Source organism: Schistocerca cancellata, chromosome 3, assembly GCF_023864275.1.
Source record: "Schistocerca cancellata isolate TAMUIC-IGC-003103 chromosome 3, iqSchCanc2.1, whole genome shotgun sequence".
Taxonomy (NCBI): domain Eukaryota; kingdom Metazoa; phylum Arthropoda; class Insecta; order Orthoptera; family Acrididae; genus Schistocerca; species Schistocerca cancellata.
Genome location: NC_064628.1, coordinates 423,055,887 through 423,075,934, shown reverse-complemented (window position 1 = coordinate 423,075,934; position 20,048 = coordinate 423,055,887). Strand labels below are relative to the sequence as shown.

The 20,048-nt window shown below is 39.8% G+C and overlaps 1 protein-coding gene across 1 annotated transcript in view; it reads right to left on the bottom strand.

Annotated features, from left to right (window-relative positions):
* Positions 1 to 20,048, bottom strand: part of LOC126175172 (POU domain, class 3, transcription factor 2) — a 498,697-nt gene that overhangs the window by 33,551 nt on the left and 445,098 nt on the right. Inside the window, exons 3-6 of the mRNA XM_049921762.1 lie at positions 13,166 to 13,337; positions 10,134 to 10,280; positions 8,297 to 8,464; positions 5,703 to 5,867 (exon numbers count right to left, since the gene is read on the bottom strand). Coding sequence (XP_049777719.1) covers positions 5,703 to 5,867; positions 8,297 to 8,464; positions 10,134 to 10,280; position 13,166 — 481 coding nt within the window. The 5' untranslated portion in view covers positions 13,167 to 13,337. The remainder of the gene's footprint in view (positions 1 to 5,702; positions 5,868 to 8,296; positions 8,465 to 10,133; positions 10,281 to 13,165; positions 13,338 to 20,048) is intronic.

Below are 20,048 nucleotides of genomic sequence, written 5' to 3'. Positions count from 1 at the left end.
TGATTGGCTGAATTTCACTTTATCCTCATGAAGTAACTTATGTTTCTTATCTTGATGTGCTATGGCTCTTTCCTCAATTGGAAGAATCTAAACTTTATTTGGCAGCAAAATGGTGCACTGCTTCACTGGCTCAGTACATGACTGGTTAAACTACATTGTACCTGACTGCTGGATTAGCCACAACGGGCTGGATGACAGAGCATGTTTCTCATGGCCACCATGTTCATCCAGTCTGATGCTATGCGATATTTACATTTGGGGGTTCATAAAGGATCATATGTATGTGCCTTGGCTGTCAGCTGATCTACCCAACTTAAGAAACAGGGCTGAAGCAATTGTTGCAGCAATTACTCCAGACACACTGATCAAGGTTTGACAAGAACTCACGTAACGACCTGAAGTGTGCTATATGATGAATGGTGCTCAAGTAATGCTTGTAAGATAAACTGTTTGAGTTGCTCCATCATTTGATGTGTTAATTATAACTGTAAATTGAATGTAACATATGCTACAATGTCTTAAAACCCTGATATTCATTTTAAAATGCACAGTATTATGGATAGAATGGGTTCTGATGTGTAGTTTTTCACTTATACTTCAATTTGTTATACATTAAGAAGTGTTTGTAATGGTTTAGTGTTTTATTATGTGTAACATGTTAAAACTGTGTGCAACAGCAGAAAATCAGATCCCTGTCTTTTATAGGCAGTGCGCTACAAGTTATGCAATTCAAGATGTCTCGTTGAGTGAATCAGGGCTTCAGCTTATCATTGCCTCCAGCTTCACTATTCCAAGTGAACATACTACAGCAGCACACACATGACATAGAGTCAAAGAAATAATTCTTTGTAGTAGGTTTTGTTTAAAGCCACAGACAACAGGGAACCGAAACTGATGACTTTTCTGTCATTAACTTCTTCAGTTATTAAAAACCTCCTTCTTTTAATTCTACTATGTATTTCATATTGCAATGACATCCTCTTACTTATTTGTTTGATATGAGCCTTCTTTATGGTCATAGTGAACTAAAGTAAATCAAATGGAAATAGGTTTCTCAAATCTCATCTAGTGCAGTCCCCAACAATCAGTTTTTCCTTCTCATCCCATCCAGTAAGTCTCCCCTGACCGAGGTTCTGGGTGACTTTTGTGAACTCTATCACATTTCCTAAGCCTCTCCAGCTGTTTTCCTTCACCCCTCTTCATTCCCCTTCAGCTCTTCTACCAGAGAAAGGAACCAATGACTGCGAAAGCTTGCATACATAAAACCTTTTTTTATTTGTATGTTTTCCTGCCACCATTTGATGAGTAGCTATTTTTTCTATCCAGTTACATCAGATTTAAGGTTTGCTACTCTCTGGTCAGTACACTGATGACAAAACATGGAACAGAAGACAAATTGCAGTTATTGACATCAAGCAAGGAACCCTCACTGATTAAAAGCTCCCCAGAAAACTTGGTTTTAAAAAAAGAGAGAGATCATGGAAAGTTATGTAAGACATCAACAATAATACTAAATCTGCATGAACAAATTCCGATTATATCAGCGATAAATAGACCCAGGAAAGTTTCACTCAGAAACTACGATAAGAAGTAATAAAGTATTAAATGCTCAACTAACATTCTTTTCTGTAATTTTTGACTGTTTAACAGTAGCTGCTGTTCAACAAAGAAATACAGCCTTCAATTAACAATTATTCATAGAATAGAAGAAATAATAGAAGAACATCAGTTGGATCTATATTTTAATTCATCTACATCTACATGACTACTCTGCAATTCACATTTAAGTGCTTGGCAGAAGGTTCATCGAACCACAATCATACTATCTCTCTACCATTCCACTCCCGAACAGCGTGCAGGAAAAACGAACACCTAAACCTTCCTGTTCGAGCTCTGATTTCTCTTATTTTATTTTGATGATCATTCCTACCTATGTATGTTGGGCTCAACAAAATATTTTCGAATTCGGAAGAGAAAGTTGGTGACTGAAATTTTGTAAATAGATCCCGCCGCGATGAAAAACGTCTTTGCTGTAATGACTTCCATCCCTATTCACGTATCATATCTGCCACACTCTCTCCCCTATTACGTGATAATACAAAACGAGCTGCCCTTTTTTGCACCCTTTCAATGTCCTCTGTCAATCCCACCTGGTAAGGATCCCACACCGCGCAGCAATATTCTAATGGAGGACAAACGAGTGTAGTGTAAGCTGTCTCTTTAGTGAACTTGTTGCATCTTCTAAGTGTCCTGCCAATGAAACGCAACCTTTGGCCCGCCTTCCCCACAATATTATCTATGTGGTCTTTCCAACTGAAGTTGTTCGTAATTTTAACACCCAGGTACTTAGTTGAATTGACAGCCTTGAGAATTGTACTATTTATCAAGTAATCGAATTCCAATGGATTTCTTTTGGAACTCATGTGGATTACCTCACAATTTTCGTTATTTAGCGTCAACTGCCACCTGCCACGCCATACAGCAATCTTTTCTAAATTGCTTTGCAACTGATACTGGTCTTCGGATGACCTTACTAGATGGTAAATTACAGCATCATTGCGAACCTAAGAGAACTGCTCAGATTGTCACCCAGGTCATTTATATAGATCAGGAACAGCAGAGGTCCCAGGACACTTCCCTGGGGAACACCTGATATCACTTCAGTTTTACTCGATGATTTGCCGTCTATTACTACGAACTGCGACCTTCCTGACAGGAAATCACGAATCCAGTCGCACAACTGAGATGATACCCCATAGGCCCACAGCTTGATTAGAAGTCACTTGTGAGGAATGGTGTCAAAGGCTTTCCGGAAATCTAGAAATATGGAATCAACTTGAGATCCCCTGTCGATAGCGGCCATTACTTCGTGCGAATAAAGAGCTAGCTGCATTGCACAAGAACGATGTTTTCTGAAACCATCCTGATTACGTATCAATAGATCGTTCTCTTCAAGGTGATTCATAATGTTTGAATACAGTATATGCTCCAAAACCCGATTGCAAACCGACGTCAATGATATAGGTCTGTAGTTAGATGGATTACTCCTACTACCCTTCTTAAACACTGGTGCGACCTGCGCAATTTTCCAATCTGTAGGTACAGATCTATTGGTGAGCAAGCGGTTGTATATAATTGCTAAGTAGGGAGCTATTGTATCAGCGTAATCTGAAAGGAACCTAATCGGTATACAATCTGGACCTGAAGACTTGCCCGTATCAAGCGATTTGAGTTGCTTCGCAACCCCTAAGGTATCTACTTCTAAGAAACTCATGCTAGCAGCTGTTCATGTTTCAAATTCTGGAATATTCCATTTGTCTTCCCTGGTGAAGGAATTTCAGAAAACTGCGTTCAATAACTCCGCTTTAGTGGCACAGTTGTCGGTAACAGTACCATCGGCACTGTGCAGCAAAGGTATTGACTGCGTCTTGCCGCTTGTGTACTTTACATACGACCAGAATTTCTTCAGATTTTCTACCAAATTTCGAGACAATGTTTCATTGTGGAACCTATTAAAGGCATCTTGCATTGAAGTCCGTGCCAAATTTCGCGCGTCTGTAAATTTTAGCCAATCTTCGGGATTTCGCGTTCTTCTGAACTTCGCATGCTTTTTCCGTTGCCTCTGCAACAGCATTCGGACCTGTTTTGTGTACCACGGGGGATCAGTTCCATCTCCTACCAATTTATGAGGTATGAATCTCTCAATTGCTGTTGCTACTGTATCTTTGAATTTGAGCCACATCTCGTCTACATTTTCATAGTCAGTTCAGAAGGAATGGAGATTGTCTCTTAGGAAGGCTTCTAGTGACACTTTATCCGCTTTTTTAAATAAAAGTATTTTGCGTTTGTTTCTGGTGGATTTGGAAGAAACGGTATTGAGCCTAGCTACAACAACCTTGTGATCACTTATCCCTGTATCAGTCATGATGCTCTCTCTCAGCTCTGGATAGTTTGTGGCTAAGAGGTCAAATGTGTTTTCGCAACCATTTACAATTCACGTGGGTTCATGGACTAACTTCTCGAAATAATTTTCAGAGAAAGCATTTAGGACAATCTCGGAAGATGTTTTCCGCCTACCACCAGTTTTGACAAGTATTTTTGCCAACATATCGAAGGAAGGTTGAAGTCCCCACCAACTATAACCGTATGAGTGGGGTATTTATTTGTTACGAGACTCAAATTTTCTCTGAACTGTTCAGCAACTATATCATCGGAGTCTGGTGGTCGGTAGAAGGAGCTGATTATTAACTTAGTTTGGCTGTTAAGTATAACCTCCACCCATACCAATTCGCACGGAGTATCTACTTCGACTTCACTACAAGATAAACCACTCCTGCAGACACAAACACTCCACCACCAATTTTGCCTAATCTATCTTTCCTGAACACTGAGACTTCATAAAAATTTCTGCAGAATTTATTTCAGGCTTTAGCCATCTTTCTGTACCTATAACGATTTCAGCTTCTGTGCTTTATTTACATTACTGAAAGAGAGTGTCAGTACTTTTTAGGGGTGTCAATGCTGAAAATCTGTTTATGAACCATTTGAATTACATCTGTATAAAAGATATAGCACATTCCTTTATCTATGCAGACATTCACTGTTTTAGATATAATTTTCATGATCCAATGGAAAAATGTCTTAGTGAAACATTCAGACACCCTTAGCTTTATTCCTGGTCAGTCCTAGGATTTGTTTCTGATTCTGCATTGGACTTACAACTTAAGAAATATTTCAGGTATGTGAAAAAGGCACACTACACTATAAATCACCTTTCAGGTTAAAACCATACATCCACTTGCGGTTGGTTGACACAATTCAAAACCTGAAAGCTGACAAGGGTGTACAACCTCCAGTAGCACCATACTTAGGAAAGCACTATGGTACACAAACCAGTCAAACAAAGTCATTGGCATCTGTAATTTACATTGAAGATTTTTAAACTGGCCAATAATGAACTATCTTTTTTCTCCAAGCAGTGTCAAGAACGTTATCGAGTTTACCAAATTTTGTATTAAAGTATCAGTTATGGGTTAAATGGGGCGCAGCTCAGAAGGGTTTACACTGGTTTATTGGCCATTAGTCATCAACAAGTATGTTTATTACAGTCCATGTAATAGGGAAAAATTTCTTGTCTTGGTCGCATAACTAGATAAACTTAGCCTTTTCTTTCTCACAGATATATGCATTAATCATTACACTTTTTTCGAACACATATGAAGTAAATCTCATACAGTACTCTACTTCAGGTTGCACAATATCCATAACATGGTGGTAACATATATCTCCAAGATTCTATAACTTTTTTGCATGTTGTAGCACATAAAATGGAGGGTATGATGAATTTACTTGGCCATTTATAAACTTATCTTGCAAGAATAAGTGTTTCTGAGTCCTGCCATAAGATTTATAGCTTATTTATTACAAAGAGAGCATTAAACTTGTAATTACTGTACCCATAGGATGAAACTTTGTGTTTCTTTGTTCATGTAAGATGTGAATATTTCCTGATAGTTTGTTGGCATCACTGAAAATTATGGCCTTCAACATCAGTGAATGTTAGGAACCATTTACATAAAATACAAGTCAAAAAATTCAACTTTTGAGTAATACACATTTGCATATTATGAAAGCCATCTGAAAATGATTAGCACCACCACAAACTGATGTTATTTTTTAAGAAAAGAAGGTTGATGATTTACCTGTTGCAGCAGAAGGTGGAGTCAGCAAGTGATGTGGCTGTGCCAAGGTCTGCAGATTTGCTAGGGTCGTTGTCACCACTTGTCCATTGCTTAGTGCAAGGTTTACCATCTGCCCACTTGTTACATGGTTCACAGGGATTGTCAATATGGTCTGTGTAGCAATACCTGCATTATATGAACAACACATGTTTTAGTTATTGTGTATCAAACAATAGTAGAAGTTTCATGTAGTTTAATGCACTGAAGTGCAGTCACAGATTTCTCCTTTTTGTGCAGTTTTAGACTTGAAAGTACATATACACCTGACAGAATTTACGGAACATATAGATTTCATCAAAATGTTGTAATAAGATGATCTGCTTTTTATTTACAAAAGAGCCTACAGGCATAATCACACATGAAAAACAAAATGTTGCATTGTCTCTTCATTTGAATAAAATATTTGGTCTTATCAAGATCTGGTGTGGTCTCGTCAAAATGGAAGTTCTAGTCTTCCTGCTTGAGTGATTAAAATGTTTAATATCACACAATGGTAGCAATAATATGTCAGTTTAAAAAGAAAACATTTTACTAGTGTATTGCAGCTTGTATCAGATAAAAAATGATACAATTAGGTGTGGACAAAGAGAAAGAGAAAATACAATGTCAGTTCCAAAATACCAAAATTTTTATAAAAGAATCAGATGTGTTGTACTATTGATATTTCTGTAAGTGGCTAAAAATGAAACCAATAGAATAGGTGCAAATGTTACGAAATAATGGTGGATGTTCCTTCTTGCTGCAGAAAGTTAAATTTCAGCTAGTGAGAAACTAATGAGAACTTAAAGTATAGAAATATATTCACTGGAATGCTACATCACACATGTGCAAAATCATATGTTATAACTTCTTCACATAAAACATAAAATTGTGAGAAAAGTTTTGCATACCCTCATGGCCTGTATTATTTACAAGTATTTTCTTTATTTTTATGAAAAACCTCTTACACAACACATTTTTTTACCATAAGAGCCTGCTACACACACACACACACACACACACACACACACACACACACACACACACAACATCTTTATAATGGAGATAAAAGTAAACATCCCTTCTCAGTGTTGAATCTCCAATAACTGTGAACAGGACAATGCACCTAGTGTATATTGTTCTGGTGTCAGAATGTCTTAAAGGGTCATTTCTCACATAGACAGTGTGTACAGTGTCACTTTATGGGAAAGAAGTTTGTCAACACTGGAAGTTGCCTGCCAATTTGATGTACACAACAGCAATGTCATTCAAACATTCAGAAGAAAACACTTCAGATCTGCTTTGTGTTGTTTGCATGTGGTTAATAGTAGCAGCTGATGGCTGCTGCCTACAAATTATAACTCATAGGTAACCTAAGAGCAATACCACAGAACTGTGCAACACATTCTGTATGCAACAATATCCATATGATGAATTTGGCCACTAGGCATCCAATAGGAACAAGATTAGAAATCTCCCAGTATGATTGTGCATTGAGATGGTGAATAAGGGAACACATGGAATGAAAACCATACCAGTGGCATCAGGTTCTCTTCATTGGTGACCAGCATTTCTCTGATCCCTGATGATCATCATAGAAGATGTGGATTCCCTTGTTCAGGCAAGAGGTGGGTCAGTCTCATTTTGAACCAGTGTCACATACAGATCAGATGTTAGGTGCCCCTATTTGCTATCAAGAATAGTTTGAGGGCAGTGTAGCACAGGGATACAATTCTCCTCTGTATTGTCCAGCCTTACAGTCAACATATCAGTGATGGGTTCATCTATCAAGAAGATTATGCACAACCACAATGTGCCTTCCTTCAGGAATAAATTGAATGGAGCTGTCTGCAGTGCCAACAGAGTTTGCTCGAGACTAGTTGCAACTTCCATGCATCATCCTAGGAACTCACATTGCATGACCTCAGGATGGTTGCTGTTGAAGAGTGGGATAGACTTGAGCAGTAACATCTTAACTGCCTCATGGACAGCATGGCAAGGAACATCCATGTCTATGACAGTTCATTAGGTGGGGCAATAGGGTATTGGTTCATATCCAACACCACATTTTGATTTCATAGATATGTAAAGATTTGCACTTTTGAGCAGACTGTCTTTATTTGGGCTATTTTTTGGAAATAATAATGATGTATGACTCTATGGCCTGGAGCACATCTTTGGCTTGCATGTTTTTAAACAGCAGCACCCAATGTTTTCTGGTGGTCACCCACTCATTGGTGACCAGGATTTCTCTGATCCCTGATGATCATCATAGAATATGTGGTCTCCCTTGTCCAGACAAGAGGTGGGTCAGTCTCATTTTGAACCAGTGTCACATACAGATGTTAGGTGCCCCTTTTTGCTATCAAGAATAGTTTGGGCCTGATTATGCTCAATTTGGATCATCGGTCGAGAACTGGTGTTTCCAATGTGGCAAGGTCATTGGCTAATTTTTTTTTGGTATTATAAGTTTCATTTTTTCATTCATTTCTCCCCTTGGAGCCTACACATATTCGCATATCTCAGGTCATGCAAAACATTTTTGAGCTGTTTATGTTTATATGAACTGCTTTTACCTTGTGATGTAGGTATGAGAAGTTGAGCTCCTTGTATTCCCTGGATAAGCTGCCCTGAAGCAAGTATGAACTGTGGCATGGCAGCTGGCTGTGGAGCTGCCAGCAACTGTGGCTGAGCAGGTGACAGCAGGGGAGAGCTGCTTGCACAGGAAGTTGGTACTGCACCACCTGAAACAGCGTACATCAATCAAGAGGTCAAAGTACTATGTATTTTGTTTTTTAAGAGAGTCATTAGACATGAATTAAGGATCATCCAGCTGAGACTACAAATCTGTTCCCAGTAGAGCAGTTTTCATATCCTAAAAATCTTCTGGATAAAAGTGCAATTGCAGCATGCTTGTCACACTGATTGTATTAAGGATAAACCAATGAAAAATGAAAACAATGGACAAAAGCAGAAATCAGATTAGTGAGTTACTAAAGATGTGAAAAGGAATAACTTCCATGGTACTTTGGGAAACTTCAGTGGGTAAAAATACTAGGGAGAGATAGGGATTTGAATATATCCAACACATAATAGAGGACACAGAATGCAAGCATTACTCTGAGATGAAGAGGCTGGCATAAGAGAGGAAGTTGTGGTGGGCCATAGCAAACCAGTCAGAAGACTGAAGAAACTGAAGTAGGCAGTGGCTGAAAAATTGAAACAATCCCACTGGCAAGGGAGCAGTATTCCAAAAGAATGTTAGATTAAAGAGACATCGGAAGCAGACCCAGTCAGAAGACTGATGAAACTGAAGTAGGCAGTGGCTGAAAAAGTGAAACAATCCCACTGGCAAGGGAGCAGTATTCCAAAAGAATGTTAGATTAAAGAGACATCGGAAGCAGACTGTCACGGCAGAACAAAGCTTCCTTGTATATGATCTGACAGTCAGCAATGTATGAAATATTATTGCATATTATTCACTGAATGAGAATTTCATGACATCAGCTGCAATGGGTATAGATGTATTACCCAAATGTGAAGTATTAATGCATCTACAGCCATTGCAGCTGATGACATGAAATTCACATACAAACCTGGTTTTCCTGTTTATATGTCACAACTGTGTAATATATCCATACCCATTGTCACTGATGTTATGAAATTTGCATTCAGTACATAATTTGGTATAATATTTGATACAGCCACTGCTCATCAAATCATATGTAAGTTTCAAAAGTCAAGATGAGACATATGATGATAAAAATGGTCTCAATTCCCTGGGGCGTGTCATCCTACCTAAGTGGGAATCAAGTTATGTTACAAGCTTAAAGAAAGATGTACATAAGACTACGATATAAGGATGTGGACTATGACATAAGGAGTTTTTGGTTGGAATGAGAAGCACACACTGGTAGCTAAAGCTGATAAGGCAACTGCTAATGATAAATAAGAAACACTGGTCCAAAGCCAGGTATGACACAAATTTTCACCTGTCATAATTGGGTAAGACATCTACAACCATTGCAGCTGATGACATGAAATTCACATTCAGCAAATGATTTGAAATAATAAAGCTTTTTCATGAAAAGAGCAGAGCTGGAATCAAATACTGATACAAAATGAAAAGATAATTTCTTGAAACCATTAGTCTGCACACAGCACTGTGTGGAAATGAAAACTGGACTACAGGAAAACTACAGAAGAAGAAACTGAAAGTATTAGAAGGAGCTTAAAAGTTAAATGGAGAGATTATGTACAAAATAAGAAGGTGCTAAAAAGAAGCATGAAGTAAGCTAGACTAAAAAAAAAAAAAAAAAAAGAGAAAGAAAGAAAGCAGAAGGAGTGTTTCATACAGCGTAAGGAAGCTGCCAGCATACTTGCAAAACACAAACACACCAACAAAACACACACCTGCTCCACTGACACTGAGGTTGAGTGGCGCATTGAGCAGTGGAGAGCCAAGCCCAGCAATACCCTGTAGGCCAGCTGCCAGTGATGCCACCTGTGGCAATGACTGCTGCAGCGATGCGAGGTTCTGCAACGTCACCATACCTGCCACTGAAACACAACATGACCTGTCATCACTTCTGTGTCTTTTCTACAAACCATTATCAGCTCTTGACACTGTTAATCTTTTTCTCTTGTCCAGGCAAAGAATAATGCACCTCTTCAAGAAAATACCTGCTGAAAGTATGATTTTGAACAGTGGGAGCAAAGTGTGGGAAAAGATATCTGAGAAGGCAAGAAACAAATAAAGTGTGATGGATCTATATCCACAACTCCATGTTTTCCATGCAAGAGACCATTTTATTCACATCTTGGAGTAGCTTGTCCAGCTTATTTGAATAGATATAACGCTGTTATCATCTACAGAGGCCTTACAAATTCCCTGTGGTTTGTGCTGTCATAACAAGTTAAGTCTGTAAGTGTGAGGTGGATTACTGTTATCATCTACAGAGGCCATACAAATTCCCTGTGGTTTGTGCTGTCATAACAAGTTAAGTCTGTAAGTGTGAGGTGGATTACTGATGACTGCCTTGTGGGACTAGTTTTTCTTCCACTAACCCACACAGATAAAGCATATCTGCCCTTTCTGCAGTACAGACTTTCTCTCCTGCTGCACTGTATGGAAGGCCATTAGCTGCTAAATTATGTTGCTCGTATCCACTTCTGCATTACAGTGTACCTTGAAAACATCTTCACTGAGCACTGGATCAGATGAGGAATTCCAGTTGTGTGGCCCTTCTGGTCACCAGACATCAATCCTTTGAACTTTTACCTGTGGTGATACGTTTCATGTACTGAGATGTGCAGACATGGAACACTGCATTCATGCTGCCTTTAATTCAATTCAGATGCAGGCTGTTGCATTTCAATAAGTGAAGTGGCCCATATTGTGATATATACATACATGCTCAAAACTTCATGGAGGCCCTTTTGCACCTCTTGTGGGAGACATGGCAAGTCCCTGACCACTGTAATGTGCTGTGCAGGGTGCTTCACAGTACAAATAATTCCCAATAGCATGGAAGCCACATTTTTCCTGACAGCCATTTACTAAACCTTATTTGTTCTTTACAAGTACACTGAAGAGCCACAGAAACTGGTAAACCTGCATTAATATCACATGTAGCCGCGCCCCCCCTTCCCAAGCATCCAGAAGTGCCGCAGCACAACATGGCATGGATTCGTCTAACGTCTGAACTAGTGCTGGAGGGAATTTACACCACAAATGCTGCAGGGCTGTCCATAAAGCTGCAAGAGTACAAGGGGGTGGAGATCTCTTCTGAACAGCTTGTTGCAAAGCATCCCAGATATGCTCAATAATGTTCATGTCTGGGGAGTTTGGTCACTGGCACAAGTGTTTAAACTCAGAAGAGTGTTCCTGGAGCCACACTAGCAATTCTCGGCATGTGGGTGTCACATTGTCCTGCTCGAATTGCCCAAGTACATTGGAATGCACAATGGACATGAATGGCTGCAGGTGACCAGACAGGATGTTTACTATGTGTCACCCATCAGAGTCATATCTAGATGTATCATGAGACCCATATAACTCCAACTGCACATGCCCAGCACCATTACAGAGCCTCCACTAGCTTGAACAGTCCCCTGCTGACACGCAGAGTCCATGAATTCATGAGGTTGTCTCCATACCCGTATACATCCATCCGCTCAATACAATTTGAAATGAGACTCATCCAACCAGGCAACATGTTTCCAGTCATCAACAGTCCAATGTCAGCGTTGATGGGCCTAGGCAAGGCATAAGCTTTGTGTCGCGCAGTCATCAAGGGTACACAAGTGGGTCTTTGGCTCCAAAAGCCCATATTGATGATGTTTCATTGAATGGTTCACACACTGATACTTGTTGATGGCCCAGCGTTGAAATCTGCAGCAATTTGTGGAAGGGTTGCATTTCTGTCACGTTGAATGATTCTCTTCAGTTGTCGTTGGTACCGTTTTCGCAGGATCTTTTCCAAGCCGCAGTGATGCCGGAGATTTGATGTTTTACCAGATTCCTGATATATACTCATGAAGTCATCATACAGAGAAATCCCCACTTCATTGCTACCTCAGAGATGCTGTGTCCCATTGCTCGGGTGCTGACTACAACATCACGTTCAAACTCACTTAAATCTTGATAGCCTGCCATTGTAGCAGCAGTAACCGATCTAACAACTGCGCCTGACAGTTATTGACTTATATAGGCGTTGGCAACTGCAATACTGTATTCTGCCTGTTTACATGTCTCTGAACTTGAATGTGCATGCCTGTACCAGGTTCTTTGGAGCTTCAATGTGTATTCTAATGAAACTGTTGTTTATACTTTTGAATACATTATTATAAGTAGTTGCTAGTATCCAGAGTCTCTGCTACATGCAGTACACACAGCAACTACATGAGACAGAGACTCATAAGGTATCTACATGCAGATGAAGCCATTCTGTCTGCAGCGCTTTTAAAAACTGTTGAAAGTGCTTGGCAGAGGACCCACACAGTAGACACACTGACAATATGATTCCAAAGACAATAACTGGTTAAAGTCCTGGATATCGCATTTTCAGCCGTCATCCAACACTTCACAATTTAGTGAGAAGCATAATCTTACTGAAAAATCCTATGTTGTCTAGGAAAGGAAACCATCACATAAAAAATAACGCACTCTCGAGCACTGCTTGATGATGGAAATGGTTATGAGTGCCATCCGTATGAATCTCCCATGTCATGGCATGAAAAAAATTTCTAGAGTCTGCAGTCCACAAGACAGCAATAACTCTTTTATATCCTAGAAGCAATGGTTTCAACATATTTACTCTCCCATTTGTCAAGCTCAACATGGATGACTTCATCTCCCATATGAAGATATGCAGAAGTAAGAGGCTGGCAACGGGCGTGGTTACTTGATACGACAACGACTGGCAGTTGCAGTCGATACTCACTGGTGCCGTTGAGGTGGGCGGCGCTGGCAGCGGCGACGGCGGCCGCTTTGGCGGCGGCGGAAGGCGAAGGGTCGGGCGAAGGCGGCGCCGAGTGCGCCGGTCCGGGGCCCAGCGAGCCGGGCGTCGAACCGCGGCCGCCTGGCTCCGGAGACGCACTACTCTCACACGTGTCCTGCACAACAGATACACCACATTCTCACTACAAACATACCTTCTCAGTTCAAAACGCGACATTTGCAGTTCGTGCAGCTTTTGGAAACGACGCAGCGGTTCATTGGAGGTCAAGACCCGTTCAGACGAAAGTATAACATGTAAGGCAATATGATTTCAAAGTTACGATACAGCAGTGGTACTTGGATTCATTACCGTTGCAAAACAACTTTTACCAGCAGAAAATTAGATTCATTTTCAATACCAGATGTGAGGATCATGTAACAAACAACCTCATTCCAAAAAGAGTCCATGTTAAGAGTACCGAAACCGAAACTTCCTAGCGGATTAAAACTGTGTGCCGGGCCGAGACTCGAACTCGAAACCTTTGCCTTTCGTGTGCAAGTGCTCTACCATCTGAGCTTCTCAAGCACGACTCATGCCCTGTCCTCACAGCTTTACTTCTGCCAGTACCTCGTCTCCTACCTACCAAACTTAACAGAAGCTCTCCTGCGAACCTTGCAGAACTAGCACTCCTGAAAGAAAAGAGATTGCGGAGACATGGCTTAGCCACAGCCTAGAGGATGTTTCCAGAATGAGATTTTCACTCTGCAGCGGAGTGTACGCTGATGTGAAACTTTCTGGCAGATTAAAACTGTGTGCCGGGCCGAGACTCGAACTCGGGACCTTTACCTTTCGCGGGCAAGGTTTGCAGGAGAGCTTCTGTTAAGTTTGGAAGGTAGGAGACGAGGTACTGGCAGAAGTAAAGCTATGAGGGCGGGGCGTGAGTCGTGCTTGGGTGACTCAGATGGTAGAGCACTTGCCTGCGAAAGGCAAAGGTCCCGAGTTCAAGTCTCGGCCCAGCACACAGTTTTAATCTGCCAGGAAGTTTCATATCAGCGCGCATTCCGCTGCAGAGTGAAAATCTCATTCTGGAGTACCGAAACCATTATCTTTGGCCACCATTTGAATTTGAAAAATTTGCTTGCAAATGATACCTGATCCCTCTCCGAGTATAATCTATGGAGACTCCGAAAGAAACATATGACATAACATTGATAATCATTCAGTACAAAACAGTAGACATAAATTACGAATACCTAGCCACAAATTGTAAACCGTATAATTTTTACATTTTTATATGTCATTATTTTGAAAATAAAACAAAGGAGCTCAACTAACCACAAAAAAGATTTTTCTAAACTTTTAATTCTGTAAAGTTTGTTATAACTTCCCTTAAATTTACTTGTTCAGCAATTTCATGCTCAACTACCAGAGCGCCCAAACGGTAGTCGAACGTAAAAAGCTTTTAACTAATTTTAATTTAGAGAAACTCCTTTCGCCACTTGGTGCTCGTAGCAATATTTTTAAAGGACCAGTAACATTTGGGGCAAAATTCAACTTTTAAAAGAAACTCAGTACACTGTTTAGTCTTTCAATGCCCAAAAGCGCGGATACTCCTGAAATTTCCTCTGCTAGTTCTTTCCCATGTATGTCAACTGAATCACCACGAGCTAAAATACATTCTAAATGCTTACTGTGTTTCAGCTGCATTTCTTTGGCCATGGTATTTAAACCGTATACATTGCATATTAATTGCGAATAATTGCTACGATTACTAAGTTGTTCAAATCTATCACCTAATGCTTTTAGTGCCTGATCGATTCTAAAATTTAAAAAAATATATATTGTTCTTTCGGATCTTTGATGGGTTCCTCTCATGCTACGTATGAGAACTTCCTTTTTATTCTTACGACGAATTATTAAGCGATTGGCAAGCGGCTGTCGCTTGCTGTGTATGGCCTTACTGCGAGCCACATAACAATACAGTAGGTCACACAACCGCGAGCGGAGAACTTGCAAACGGCTGCACAACGAGAGACGTCGTCATAATAACGAACATTTAGGTAACCGACGCGACGGAAACCTCTCTTATGATTACAACTTACATTTTACGTTTGCATGCAGTAATATTTTTCTGTGACACAATATTTAACCATTCACCATTTCTCACACTTACAGCCAAACTAGGGCCCCTAAATTTTTTGCGCCCCGGACTAATGTCCAGGTTGTGCGCCCCTAGAGCGCTTGACTGTGAGCATCTTTGATGTGTACGGGCTTCATACAGTGCGCCAAATTCAGTGACGCCAACGCCCACCATTCGGTGCAATCTGTCTCTATGCAACTTGAGGTCAAAAATCGAACTGTATTATCATGCAAAACATACACAAAATAAAAACTGAGCGAAAAAGATGCCAAAAAATGCAGATGCGGAAACGAGTAACAACCACGATGATGACGGTCGTAGGTGAATGGTTTCGACAGCAGGTTAGTCAATAATGACAACGGTCACCCATGTAATGAGGCCATCTTCAGTGCCTCCATGAACATGAATATCGTAAAATGTGGTGAAACAAATGGAGAGAACGTCTGAAATTTAGCGCGCTTTTGATCCAAAATGATCTTCATACATGCTTCTGTTCGCTGCATAAATGGCCGTGCAAGCAAAATACTAAAAAAATCGTCAATAAATGAAACGTTGCTGTTGTCATTACATGGCGTAATCCATAGAAACTAAAAATAAAATCTCAGAACACGCTGACTATTGCGCTTCTGTCTCATTGCCTCATCACCAAAATGATCAGGAAAGACGGGGAATTTTTACTGCATAATCCCATGCTGGATTGAATCACAAGAATTTCGTTAATTATGTCTGTATCTGTTGAGGGATTAAGTTATTTACATGCATCAGGTTTTCAGCTATATAACCATCGGCTATAACTTGGTTTAAGAATCATGAAAAAAGGTTGTACATGTGGAAGAGAGCTGGAGGCACCGGAAGGTTTCAGATTGATTACATAATGGTAAGACAGAGAATTGTAAGACATTTCCAGGGACAGATGTGGACTCTGACCACAATTTATTGGTTATGAACTGCAGATTATGACTGTAGAAACTGCAAAAACGCAGGATTTTAAGGAGATGGAACCTGGATAAACTGAAAGAACCCTAGGTTGTAGAGTGTTTCAGAGGAAGCATGAGGCAACGACTGTCCAGAACAGGAGAAAGGAATACAGTAGAAGAAGAATGGGTAGTTTTGAGAGATGAAATAGTGAAGGCAGCAGAGGTTCAAGTAGGTGAAAACACGAGGGCTAGTAGAAATCCTTGGGTAGGACAAGAGATATTGAATTTAATCGATGAAAGGAGAAAATATAAAAATGCAATAAATGAAGCAGACGTAAGATAACACAAACGTCTAAAAAACTAAATCGACAGGAAGTGCAAAATGGCTAAGCAGGGATGGTTAGAGGACAAATGTAAGGATCTAGAAATATATATCACTACGCGTAAGATAGATGCGGCCTAGAGGAAAACTAAAGAGATGTTTGGAGAAAAGAGAACCACTTGCATGAATATCAAGAGCTCAATTGGGAGGAGGAGGAGGAGATAAGTGTTTAACGTCCCGTCGATAACGAGGTCATTACAGGCGGAGCACAATCTCGGATTAGGGAAGGAAATCGACCGTGCCCTTTCAAAGGAACCATCCCGGCATTTGCCTGAAACGATTTTGGGAAATCACGGAAAACCTAAATCAGGATGGATGGAGACGGGTTTGAACCGTCGTCCTACCGGATGCGAATCAAGTGTGCTAACCACTGCGCCATCTCGCTCAGTGCTCAGTTGGGGAAAACCAGTCCTATACAAGGAAGATTTATTTGAGGGCAAGTTTATGGAAATGGAAGAAAACACAGACGAAGATGAGAAGGGAGATACGATAATGCGTGAAGAATTTGACAAAGCACTGAAAGACTTAAGCCGAAACAAGACCCCGGGATTAGGCAACTTCCGTTAGAGCTACTGATAGCCTTGGCAGAACCAGCCATGACAAAACTCTTCCATCTGATGAGCAAGAAGTATGAGACGGGCGAAATACCCTCAGACTTCAACAAGAATATAATAATTCCAATTCCAAAGAAAGCAGGTGCTGACAGATGTGAAAATTACCGAACTATCAGTTTTATGAGTCACGGTTGCACAATACTAACACAAACCCTTGACAGACGAAAGAAAAAACTGATAGAAGCCGATCTGGGGGAAGATCAGTAGGGATTCTGGAGAACGACGTCAACAGCGGTTGTAGAGTAAGAGAAAGCTTTTGCCAGTGTTGACTGGAATACTGTAAAGGTGGCAGGGATGAAATATAGGGAGCGAAAGGCTATTTACAATTTATAAAGAAATCAGATGGCAGTTATAAGAATCGAGGTTCGTGAAAGGCAAGCAGTGGTTGAGATGGGAGTGAGACATGGTTGTAGCCTATCCCCAATATTATTCAATCTCTATATTGAGCAAGTAGTAATGGAAACAAAAGAAAAATTTGGAATAGGAATTAAAGTCCAGGGAGAAGAAATAAAAACTTTGAGGTTTGCCGATGACATTGTAATTCTATGAGGGACAGCAAAGGACTTGGAAGAGCAGTTAAACGGAATGGGCAGTGTCCTGAAAAGAGGATATAAAATGAACATCAAGAAAAGCAAAACAAGGATAATGGAATGTAGTCGAATTAAATCAGGTGACGCTGAGGGAATTAGATTAGAAAATGGGACACCTGAAGTAGTAGGTGAGCTTTTCTATTTGAAAAGCAAAATAACTAATGATTGTCGAAGTAGGGAGGATATAAAACATAGCCTGACAATGGCAAGAAAAACGTTTCTGAAGAAGAGAATTTTGTTAATATCGAGTATAGATTTAAGTGTCAGGAAGCCCTTTCTGAAAGTATTTGTGTGGAATGTAGCCATGTATGGAAGTGAAACATGAACGATAAACAGTTTAGACAAGAAGAAAATAGGAGCTTTTGAAATGTGGTGCTACATAAGAATGCTGAAGATTAGAAGGATGGAGCACATAACTAATGAGGAGGTACTAAACGGAACTGGCAAGAAAAGTAATTTGTAGTACAACCATACTATAAGAAGGGATCGGTTAGTAGGGAACATTCTGAGGCTTGAAGGAGTCACCAATTTAATGCTGGTGGTGCGTGTGTGTGTGTGGGGGGGGGGGGGGGCGGGTAAGGGGTAAAAACCGTAGAGGGAGACCAAGTGATAAATACAGTAAGCAGATTCAGAAGGCTGTAGATTGCAGTAGTTACTCGTAGATGAAGATGCTTGCACAGGATAGAGTAGCATGAAGAGGTGCATCAAACTAGTTTTTGGGCTGAAGGACACAGCAACAGCAACAACTATCGGCATTAGAACACAGAAAATCGACAATTCTTTTATTTACTTTCTGCAAAGAGTATAACTGTCAATACCTCTTGCTTTGCTATGAAAAAAAATTCTCTTACTACTTTTCACTGCTCAGCTGTGTTTATTCTTTGAATTTTTTGAATTCATTTTCGACGCAAATCTGCTTAATCTTCAGGCACTGTAGTACTGTTAACGGTGTGATATACCATGGTAAGTATATTCTGTTACTGTACCTCAGCATCGTCTATTGTGGTAACTATAAGACTGCCAAGTTCTTCTAAGATTCTGGGTCGTTTGAGTGATAAAGTAAAACCGTTTCGATACCCGAGGAAAAATATACACGGCAACTTCAATCAAGCTGACACCAGCTGCATTAGCTTACAGTTTGAAGATATAGATTTCTTTGTATACAGAAAGACAGGAAAGTGAGAATCACCTAGCGCCTAGTTATTATACTTTCTAGCTAGTAAATAAAATCAACAAGAAAAAAGTTGTTCCACTTTCTCGATAGTAAGTAAAATCAATATGAAAGAAAATCATTTAACTATATCTCTTTCCTTCTTTTTTGCATGAAATGGGATTATAACATGCAAGCCATACGGAAATTCAAAGGTTAGTCAGATTAGTGTTGTTTAACACTTCGAAGTGAAATTAGATGTCAATTGTCAAGCAGTACGGTAACAAAAGGAAAGAAATTTCCATCGAAGAATGTAGTTACAATCGATTCTTGTTATCTCGAACCACGATAATCGAATTTCTCGATAAATCTGACTAAACGTAGTGTCACTAGCGAAAAGATAAATTGTAGAGAGGAAATTAATAATGGCCTAGGTGCCAATTTTTGTTTCAGTTAGATCCGAAAAACCAAGCTAAACCAGTTGCCAACAACCAGAAAAAGGATCTGCAATAGATGCTGCCGTATTTGAAAGCAGTTAATAGAACCTTAATCAATTAAAATTGCTTTGTACTCTATAAAATTAAAAGAAGGGTTAAAAATAATTTTATCACAGGGTAGCATATCTGTAAAACGTATCTGTAAAATGTTTATTATTAACAATGATAAATGCTTGAGATTTCTTTCATTGGCACTTCCCAATAACTCTACGGCATTTAGCTAGTTCTGCGTTTTCCAGAATAAAATTTTTATTTTCACTGATAAAGGGAAAGCGATTTTAAAATTTTTTCAAAAGTTTTGCGACTCTTACTGTAGGCAATAAATAAAACATGCTGTTGATGTTTTTTCATTAAAATATTTTTCTTAAAACAAAAAAGAAGAACAACTCTGAATCAGTCTTTTGGCACTCAGCCCGTTATTGATTTCCAGACTACAACTGGAGATAAGCTGTTTGTTTTGGTATATTCCATAAATCGAAGCGACTGCATTACATACCACAACGAAGCACTGTAAATTTGAAGTTAGCGATTATCTACCACTCGTCAAGTGTTTCGACATTCAATTCTTCACGACGTTTATTTGTTTAGTCAGCAAC